The sequence below is a fragment of the Cebus imitator genome, unplaced genomic scaffold, assembly GCF_001604975.1.
Source record: "Cebus imitator isolate Cc_AM_T3 unplaced genomic scaffold, Cebus_imitator-1.0 Scaffold237, whole genome shotgun sequence".
NCBI lineage: Eukaryota > Metazoa > Chordata > Mammalia > Primates > Cebidae > Cebus > Cebus imitator.
The window spans coordinates 2,512,649-2,523,038 of record NW_016107552.1 but is presented as its reverse complement, the minus strand read 5'-3'; the positions used below and the strand labels follow the sequence as shown (position 1 = coordinate 2,523,038).

Genomic DNA, 10,390 nt, shown 5'->3' with positions numbered 1-10,390 from the left:
TGATCCACCCGCCTCGGCTTCCCAAAGTGCTAGGATTACAGGCTTGAGCCACCGCGCCTGGCCTGAAGGGTTTTAATGTGGCCTTTCGCTGCTCTTTTCAAGAGGTTCTGGAGAAGGTGGCAGCGCGACCCATTAGCTAGTAACGCCACCAGGGTGGACACACGGGGTGTGCCTCCTTCAGGGGTTCCAGGGATGCTGGCATTCAACAGGGGCATCCACCGCTGTTGGCAAAACGGGTGAGCCCATCACAATATCTGCCGTTGTGTTCCCACTCAGAGTGACCCAGAGTTCGTGCAGTGGAAGAAGGAGTTGAACGAAACCTTCAAGGAGGCCCAGCGACTGTTGCGTCGCGCCCCGAAGTTCCTCAACAAACCTCGGTCCGGCACTGTGGAGCTCTCAAAGCCATCCCTCTGTCACAGAAACAGCAATGGCCTCTAGCACCTAGCAACAGGGAGGGTCCTTGAGGAGGACACACCAGGGTCTCAGCCTTTTGGGGTGAATGAGGATGAGACGTCTGATCTATTCACTACTGGGACTCCAGGCTCCCGAGAGGAGTCGGGACGCTTCGGCTTGGGGTCAGCCCGGCCCCCTGCCTTGTCACATCTGTCCCCAGGCAAAACTACTGAAGAAATAAAAATTCCTTTTCTTCGCTACACACTTTGGTACCTATGAACCTAGTACTTGAAGTGACTCCTGCTTACCACGTGAATTTTTATGTCTGATATCAAACACGTCTAAGACTTTCCAGGCTGGACTTTGAAGATGTTCAGTGTGAGGTCACCCTAAGCACTGCCAACTTTTACCCCTCCTCACTGCGGATTTTCTAGGTCTTTGCTCCGTACTGCTGGGGGATGGGAGAGCCACGGTATGTTTCTTTCGTGCACCTCACCACTGACTTCTTGTCCTGGGGTTAAAAGTTGAAGATATTTTCTGACGATGTTAAAAGTTGAAGAGCTTTCTGTGCTCGGGCCCTCCTCTGGGAGCCGCACCCACATGGCTGCCCTGCCTCTGACCAGTCTGTTCCGGGGCCCCTCAGCCAGGTGGGAAGGACGGACACATCATCTCCAAGTGGATGGGATTAATCATTGAAGGCATTCATCCGTCCATCGTTGGAAAGATTGACACTGATTCTGAAGGACAGGCAGTGGAGCTTTAGGTTTCAGGGGCAAAGAGCATTTTTCAAAAGTCTTTGAGTCCAGTGCGTGTAAGTCAGCAAGCTGTACCTGGCGTGCAGTAACACTTGTGGGTGAGTCGGTCTCGGGTCTCCACGATTAGCAACTGTGTGACAGTCCTTCTGGTTCCTTCTGCCTGACTCTGGGAGACATATCAGGAATGGGTGTGCAAAAGCAGGTCTGTTTTACGTCTTAGTATGATTTCAGGTGAATTGTATTGAAAAAATACCGAAGAATGAATGTGTCAAAATGGGTTAACTGTATATTGACTTTCATGTCGTCATCCGTCTGTCATGAATGAATGACACTTTGCACTGGGCTGGTGTACGACAGTGAGGACCTCAGGGCATACAGGCTTTTTGCAGGGTCCCAGCAGTGTCTGCCCCATGAAGTCTGTTTTCTCCCCCTGCCTTCAGGCCCCATTGATACCCCCACACAGATGCTGGGTTGAAAACCAGTGAAGCCCCCCACGTCATCAGTCTTGAAAAAAACCATTTGACAAGCCCGCCTATTTGTCGCCTTCTTGGCGTGGTTTTAGTGTGTGTCTTTACTAACAGTATAAATAACTTGACATCAGAATTGTCCTTCATATTTTTCGTGGTTCCAAATCTTTGTTTTTATACTTTTGTGCTGTCTTCATGGGCAAAGCAAGTACTTTTTAATGCAGTTATTTTGAGAGCTTGGATGACAATTTACCAAAAGGGTCCATTGTTTCATAAGAGTTACTTTGCAAAAAAAAAAAAAAAAAAATGGGGGGGTTTGTTGTCTATCTCAACTACTAGTAGGGGCTTAAATTAACACCCATTTTCTACTGTCTGTTATTTCCAGCGTGGGAGGAGGGATGTACTGCTTATATGCATTCTCCTTGTTTAAAAGGGAAGAATAGTGTTCACATTCTGTTTAAACACAAACACACACACACACACACACACACACACACACAACCCAGAAGCAGAAAAGCCATTGTTCTTAAGGCGTGAATGTCTTCCCAGCCCTGGTTAATTATAGCTGTGACTGGCGCCATTCCTGTCTGCATCTCCAGCTCATAGGTTCTCAGCTCGTGCAGTTGAGCAAGCACTGGGCCTCATGCCTGTCCTGCATCTCCAGGATAAAGGGCCTCTTGTTGACTCCACCAGGGCCTGGGCTTAGCGTCTAATAGCTCATACCTAGGGCCTGAGCTACACAAACGTATTGAGAAAGACTATTCAACTTTCCCATTCTTGTTCTAAAATTGAGCCAATCCACATCTCTTTCAAAAGCTAGAATTTTTGCCCTCATCTCTCTTTTAGAAAAGCTATACGACTTGGAAAATACCCTGAGAGTCCTTTTCCTTCAGACTTACTCCAAGTAAACTTTTACACTTCCCCAGCTCACATTTGCTTTGTAATGATATGGCTGAGAAGCGCACCTGGATGTCATTTATTAAACGTACTTTGTGAGATTAGGTTGAGCTGCTTCTGAGGGCGGCACCAGTTGTGTTGGGGTCTGGTTTGAGGATCCGTGAGGGGCCTGTCTTCTGCCAGCATGTTGCGATGGGGGTGTTTCTGCGACAGACAGAGGATACCACTTGTGCCTGCACCTGGTGCCTGCGTGGCCAGAAGAAAGGTCAGTTGGATTAAACATGTTGGTCTACTTGGCTGTTACTTATTTTTTTAATTTTGGGAGTTAGGGCCTTGCTCTGTCACCAAGGCTGGACAGCTGTGGCATGATCGTGGCTCACTTTCAACCTTGAATTCCTAGGTTCAAGCAGTCCTCCCACCTCAGTCTCCTGAGTAGCTAGGGCTACAGATGCATGCCACCTTTCTTGGCTAGTCTGTTTTTTGGGTAGAGACGGGGGTCTTGCTGTATTGCCCAGGCTGGTCTTGAACTCTTGGGCTCAAGCGATCCTCCTTCCTTGGCCTCTCAAAATGCTGGAATTAGAGATGTGGGCCATAGGACTTGGATGTTTTAGAAGGTTTTCCAAGTGTTACATAATTCCTAGATGTTCACCCTTCTTACACTCCAACTATTAAAAAGGACAACATTCAGCCCATGTTTTTTCATTATTTTAGATTTCTGTGGTTGGGATATTTTAACATTGATGAGAAAAATAATTGAGGTTGATATTTTATTTTTACAAAATCATGTTGTAATAAGTCTTGATTTCGTGAGTCAAAAGAATCAATAACGCAAAGCCTGTAAGTAATAGATTATTTCAAGCTGCTGTGTAAGATACGTATGGAATAAATTAAAAACTTTTGTGAATTCAGGTTTATTATTTTTGACCTAAAACATTCTCTTTGGTTCGTGTATCCCCTCACGTCGTGGGGGCTCATTGCTTTTCCTCCTTCGTCATATTTAAATATGACTTTCAACAAAACCTCTACAAGTCAGCTTCTTATTTCAACGTTAATGCAAAGTGCTCATGCGTCTGATGGGTCCATCCACTGACATAACAGTTTCAAATCCTCTGTATAAAAAGAAGGGGCCAGATACCCAGTGAGAGGCACCGAGGGTAGGAAGCACTCTGCTCAGGACAGCAGCAGCAAGAAACAAGGGTCTGTTTGTTACAAACAAGATTCAGCCTGAGTTCTGGTCTGACGTAAGCCAGATGGATATTAGAAACATCTTTTAAGGCCACATTGGCCATCTACAAAGTATTCTTTGCCAATTGACGACAGGGATTTAACTAGATTAAAAAGACCAGTGTGTGGTTTTCCTCTGCTTTTTACAATTTCACTCAGAATTTGTAGCTGGGCTAATTCAACACATTTTACTTTTCAGTGGAATTGATTTTTCTAATGTTTCAGAATTTTAACCTATCAAGAAGAAAACAGCGTTCTCAGAATCTGGCCTTTCCCGGGCGATGTAAAGCTATAGAAATGCTTTGAAAGTGCTGGTGTAAGATAAGAGTTGTCTTGTGTGATTTAGTCATATGCAGTGTTGTCTCGGTGATGTTCAGGGAGATGTTTCTGTGTCATTCAGACATGCTTGGTGAGTTAACACCTCCCACCCTGAATGAGGGGTTGACTTGTGGAGATGATCTGGGCTTCGCTGGGATCTGTGACAGGTGGAGGCTGGCCGGGTGTCACAGAGAGAACAGGAGTAGAAATGGGGCGAAGGAAGAAAGAAGTGGCTTTTAAATCATTACACCGTAAAGCACCAAGGAAATGACTGAGTCAAAATAGGTGGGGGTTTTCCCCTGTAACAGGAGACTTTTCCTTACACTAATTATTCTAAGACTTGGTCACTTTGTTTTGAATATGGAGCGGCCGAACTCCTTCAGAAGCCATTTGCTGCCTATCAGAACTTTCCGAAGAAGTTCTTTTGCCTCTGCCTGCCCTCTGGCACCCTTCGTGAGGGCACAGGGGACCCAGAGCTAAAGCAGCACCAGGCCATCTCTAAAACACCGTGTGTGCATTTGCAGCCCCCAAGGTGGAGAGGTGGTGTCTGGATCACTGTGAACGCATTGCCCCATGGGTCCACTGGGGACATTGTTACAAATCCATTGAAGTCCTAGCAAATCTCTCAGAATAGCAGGCCTCTTCCGTTCTGCCCTGCTCACCCTAACTGAGTTACGTGCCTGGGCAACACAGCAAGACCCCGTCTCTACAAAAAAAAAAAAAAAAAAAAAAAAATTTAAGTAATTAACTAACAGTTACATTTTTACCTAGAGATTTAACATGATTTTTTCCCTCCTATGTAAAGTTTACTGGAGAGACTTGAAATAATTACTTAAATTCATGTTAATATGATTTTTTTAAAAAAATCCAGGTCACATTTTGACAAAGTGTACTATGGAATGAATGAAATTTGAACTCTAAAATGGTACTCCTTGGCTTCCTCAAGTCATAATGAACTTCATATTTTCTCTGTCCCTAAAGACTAAGATAGCTGTTTTATTTTAGCAGAATAGCAGAGATTTCCGCTCCTGCAGGCTCCCACAGCTGGCCCAGCGGGGGTGTGTGTGTTTGACCTAGCTGTGTTAGCATTGATTGAGAAATGTCGGACCCCAAATTTTAAATTGCCTTTATTAAAAACAAAAAACCTATAGAAAATGGGTTTAAGAGTATATGCATTTCATCAAACACACATAGAGGGAAAAAAAAAGACCCTTCATTTTAGAATTAAATAACTCAGCTTTGTATAGTAGAGTGAGCTCCGATATCTAACCATCTCAAAATCATCTCTGAAAACCGGTAACTATGCTTCCATTTTTAATTTTGTCCTAAATATGAGATGTCTTTGATGTAAGGGTAGGGAATGGAGAAATATTTTCAATTGTGTATTTGTATTACAAAGAACTTGAAATTTACTTTCTTAGTTGATTTTATTAAATGATGTACATACTCTATGTGGTTTATAAGCTCAACACTGGCCGTTTTCTTAGTTTTATTGTTAAATGGTATTTTTCTATGTTTAATTATAATAGCTTTGGCTTTTTCTGGATAGCATAAAGATCACTGAACTATATATATATAAGAAATAAGAGTTCTATTTTAGCACAAAAGCATTTTATATTATTTATTGAATCCATCAGTTTGTTTTCATCAAAGCCATTCCATCTTATTTCTGCTCCTTTTTATTTGTATAGTTTGTTATTTAAAGAAATGGCAGTCCTTCCTGTTCTTAATACAATAAAATTGAAATAACGCACGTAGCAATGTGGGCCAACATCTCTTCTCACCACCGTGGACTGTTCTCAACAATAGTTGATCTTCTGGTCCGTGCTGAGAGGCATGCGCACGGCTTTTGTCACATCGGGCAGCAAACTTGCTGTGAAATACTGCTGCCATCTACCTCTTGGGAAGGCTTCTTGCTTGCTGACAAGCACCCCAAAGGTTTTATTCTGGACTGGCTATCTCGTAAGAGCATTTCCGTAAGACTTCACAGTGTAATTCCCTTGGAACCTAGGTTTGTTTCTAAAGCCACGGTATTGTCCAGGAGCCCCTGCGCGCGGTGTGCGCAGGGCAGGTAGCTATCCCCTCTCCCATGTTATTAGTGATCCCTTCGGATTGAGGTACAACTGCACAGCATCATGGATTCCCCTCATTGTGCCAAAACCCCCCCCATCAGCCTTGCCATTGCCTTAAGATTTGGTGATTGCACTTGATTACCCAACCACTAAACAGAAAGGCCACCTTCATGCTTCCCAAAAGGCAAGCCGCATGTAGACACACTGCTTTTAGGAGTAGCACATGTGAGTGTGACATCCCCCGCCCCACAGTCACTATTTCAAAATGCTTCCGAAAATGGGGTCTTAAAGGTAAGCGCCCTCATGCATGACTAAAACTTTGTAAGAGGTCTTCTATTTGAATGGACCCTTGAGGATTGATGTGAAACAGAATGAAGTCCTGTCTCTGTGAGAGAACGTGCCTCCTCGCTCATTTGTCTCTGTTTTCTTAGCCATCAATATAGTAACGTATTTACTATGTTCTTGGCAAAGTGGAATACCCTTAAAGAAATCCGTTTTCTATTGTGCATTGCTATACAAAGTGAAGCCAGTAAACTAGATACTGTAAATCTAGATATTGTACCTAGAAAAATTATCATGGGTTCTCTTTTTGTATCTATTGTACCAGGGAAGGTTTATAACCCCTTCTCAGTATACACTTACTAGTGCACGTCTGAAATAGCATCCCACGGGAGATACAGCTCCACAGCTGAGGTCCCCTGCCCTGTGTGGGGCACACCATCCGTTAGCACCACCGTTTTTACAGTGACTATGTGGAGCTGCTAGACTGGTTTTCTGTGTTGGTAAATTGCTTATATAAATCTCAATAAAAAGGATCTGTACCAAGATATCTACTTCAGTGTGCTGTTTTTCCCCTCAATTAAAAGCTGCATTTCTTTACCAAGCTGTTAAGATACCAGAGAGTGACTGATTGGAAAGAATCCCGATTCTGGGGGAGATTCATGCAAAGGCTGATTTTATACAGAGGAGGAAGGGGACTGCCGAACGCACTTCTGCTGATTTGGTGGATTGTTGGAGCATCACTGGTTTTGGGGTTTGGGGGACCAGCGCTTGTGCCCCCTGAATAACACGTTGCAAATGAAGAGCCTGGAGATCCCAGGCGGTGAGGAAACACAGCTGGTCTCTGTCATCCCCACTTTATCTAGAAGCTGTCCAGGGCTCCTCAGCCCACCACTGGGGGGGGGGGGCTTTGGATTCCCTCCCAGAAGACAAGACCCCTTGCTCCCTATCCCTGCTCCCATGGAAATGTGCTGGGATCCCCCCGTGGTGCCTGTCACTATAAACCAGAAATCCAAGGTGGCAGTCCCCAAGCCATAGCTGTCTAGGCATGACTGTCTGCCTGTAGGTCCGTGGATCAAGGGCAGGCTGGGTATCTCCTGTCTTTAAGCTGGAGGAGAAATATACCCTCTCTCTTGCTAGTTCAGGAAAGAAGGAAGCCACTGAGCAACACTGGAGTATATTTGTGCTTGCCACTTTGAAAACCATTTTGCAAAACAGTCGACGGGGGACCCAGCTACGGAATGTGTAGCTCGGTCCATGGGGAGGAGGTGACAGCCATGGTGGTGCCCTTGGTCTAATGTGTTATGTAACCGAGGGCAGCTGGATATTGGAGTTCAAAAAGCCAAGCACTCCAACCTCTCTCAAGAGCTGCAGAAATCAAGTTACTCCCTTGGGAGCCAGAAGGTGGGGAAATAGCATCGGGATCTCAACTCCCAGCATCATCCCTTTGAACGAGCTGTTTGGCCCTCAGTTTTCTCACCCCTGTGTTACGAGGGTTGACTTAGAGGATCCTGAAAGGTCATCCATGCCAAAAACATCCTCCATCTCTGACTAGAGGTAAGTGACATGTTGAGGCTGCAATAAGGAAATGCTGTCCCAAGTCCTAGGCTCTTCCTGCGTTGCATTATGGGTAATCATGTTAATGTCCCCCTTTAAACTCTTGAGTTCCTGGATGCCAGAGCCCCACAACTATGTATTGAATTTGAGAAGAACCATCTAACAACTGCAAGGCTTTCTGTCCCTGGGTGCTTACCAGTTTGGATATTGAAGTTCTAAAAAAAAAAAAAGGTTTTCAGGCCAGGCACGGTGTCTTATGCCTGTAATCCCAGCACCTTGCGTTTGAGGCAGGAGGATCACTTGAGCCCCAGGTTTGAGACCAGCCTGAGCAGCATAGCAAGACCCTATCTCTACAAAATAAAAATAAAAAACTAGCCAAGTGTGGTGGCACATGCCTACGGTCCCAGCTACTCTGGAGGCTGAAACAGGAGGATTGCTTGAGCCCTGGAGGTGGAGGCTGCAGTGAGCTGTGATTGCGCCACTGCACTTCAGCCTGGGCAACGGAGACGCTCTTTAAAAAAAAAAAAAGTTGCTCAGCCAAATTATTCAGGCTATTTCCAGAGATCAGATTCACCAAATAAAACCTTTTACTTCGTGCTCACATATACAGATTTGGACATGCACATAATTAATGAAATCCATGAGGGGAAATTTGATGACTCTTTTTTTGTTGTTGTTTTTAATGTTTAATTTTTGTGGGTGTATAGTAGGTGTATATATTCGGGGTACACGGGGCAGTTTGATACAGGCAGACAATATGTAATATCCCGCCAGGGAAAGTGGGATATCCATCACCTCAAACATTTATCCTTTCTTTGTGTTACAAACATTCCCCTTATTTTCTTGTAGTTATTTTAACATAAATAATAAATGATTGTTGTCTACAGTCACCTTATGGTGCCATCAAATACTGCATCTTATTTATTAAACTAGGTTTTTGCACCCATTGACCATTCCCTTACTACCCTTCCTAGGTAACCGTCATTTAACTGTATCTCCATGAGATCGATTGTTTAATTTTTAACTCCCACAAATGCATGGGAACAAGCAATGCTCATCTGTCTGTGCTTGGCTTATTTCACTGAACATAATGTCTTACATTTCCTTCCATTTTGTACATGTTGTTGCCAATGACAAATGACAAGGTCTGCTTTTTCTTTCTTTTTTTTTTTTTTTTGAGACGGAGTCTGGCTGTGTCACCCAGGTTGGAGTGCGGTGGCGTGATCACAGCTCACTGCAACCTCCACCTCCCAGGTTCAAGCGATTCTTCTGCGTCAGCCTCCCAAGTAGCTGGGATTACATGCCCTTGCCACCACACTGAGCTAAATTTTGTATTTTTAGTAGAGACAGGGTTTCACTGTGTTGACCAGGCTGGTCTTGAACTGCTGACCTCGTGATCCACCCACCTTGGCCTCCCAAAGTGCCGGGATTACAAGTATGAGTCACCGCGCCCTGCCGATCTTATTCTTTTTATGGTTGAATAGTACTCCATTTGTATATGTACCACATTTTTTTAAATCCCTTTGGTGGGTGCTTAGATTGATTCCAAAACTTGGCTATTGTGAATAGTGCTGCAATAAAATGGAATGTCTTCAATATACTGATTTCCTTTCTTTGGGGTATAGACCCCTAACAGTGGAATTGCTGCATCATATACCTGTTCTAGTTTTAGTTTTTTGAGGAACTTTTTTTTTTTTGAGACAGAGTCTCACTCTGTCACCCAGGCTGGAGTGCAGTGGTGTGATCTCGGCTCACTGTAACCTCCACTTCCTGGTGTTCAAGCGATTCTCCTGCCTCAGTCTCCCGAGTAGCTGGGACTACAGGTGCATGCTGCCATGCCTGGCTAACTTTTGAATTTTTTAGTAGAGACAGGTTTCACCATATTAGCCAGACTGGTCTTGAACTCCTGACCTTGTGATCTGCCTGCCTTGAACTCCCAAAGTGCTGGGATTATAGGCGTGAGCCACCGTACCCCGCCATGATTGGATTTTTTGATGCTGCTGCTTTTGGATAGTCTGTCTGCTTTACGGAGAAGCAGATTTAAGATGTCCTTTCCACCTGGTAGAGGTGCAGTTAATGTTACCTCTTTGTCAGCTGGTCTAACTCTTAAAATTTCCTTTAGTGTTTCTAGAGGTTCCACCTTTCAGATTCCTATTGCCTTGAGCTTATTCTTGGCCAGGCCCGGAAGATGAAGTCACAGACGCAAGTACCTAGTATTCGATTCTAACTGCCTTTTCAGAGTTGCTCTGAGCGTTGCATTGCAGGCAATTCCAAGCTTCATCATCATATTTCAGAACTGGAGGTTTAAGCTCTTAAGATTGTGGAGGGCCGGGCGCGGTGGCTCAAGCCTGTAATCCCAGCACTTTGGGAGGCTGAGGCGGGTGGATCACAAGGTCAAGAGATCGAGACCATCCTGGTCAACATGGTG

At 44.6% G+C, this 10,390-nt stretch overlaps 1 protein-coding gene across 2 annotated transcripts in view; it reads left to right on the top strand.

The window, feature by feature from the left end:
• The window catches only part of GRK3 (G protein-coupled receptor kinase 3), a 155,269-nt gene extending 153,333 nt beyond the window's left edge, over positions 1-1,936 (top strand). For both annotated transcript variants that reach the window (XM_017498150.2, XM_017498151.2), the window contains one exon: positions 277-1,936. In XM_017498150.2, the coding sequence (XP_017353639.1) occupies positions 277-438 (162 nt within the window). In that variant the 3' untranslated portion in view covers positions 439-1,936. The remainder of the gene's footprint in view (positions 1-276) is intronic.
• The last annotated feature ends 8,454 nt before the right edge of the window (positions 1,937-10,390 follow it).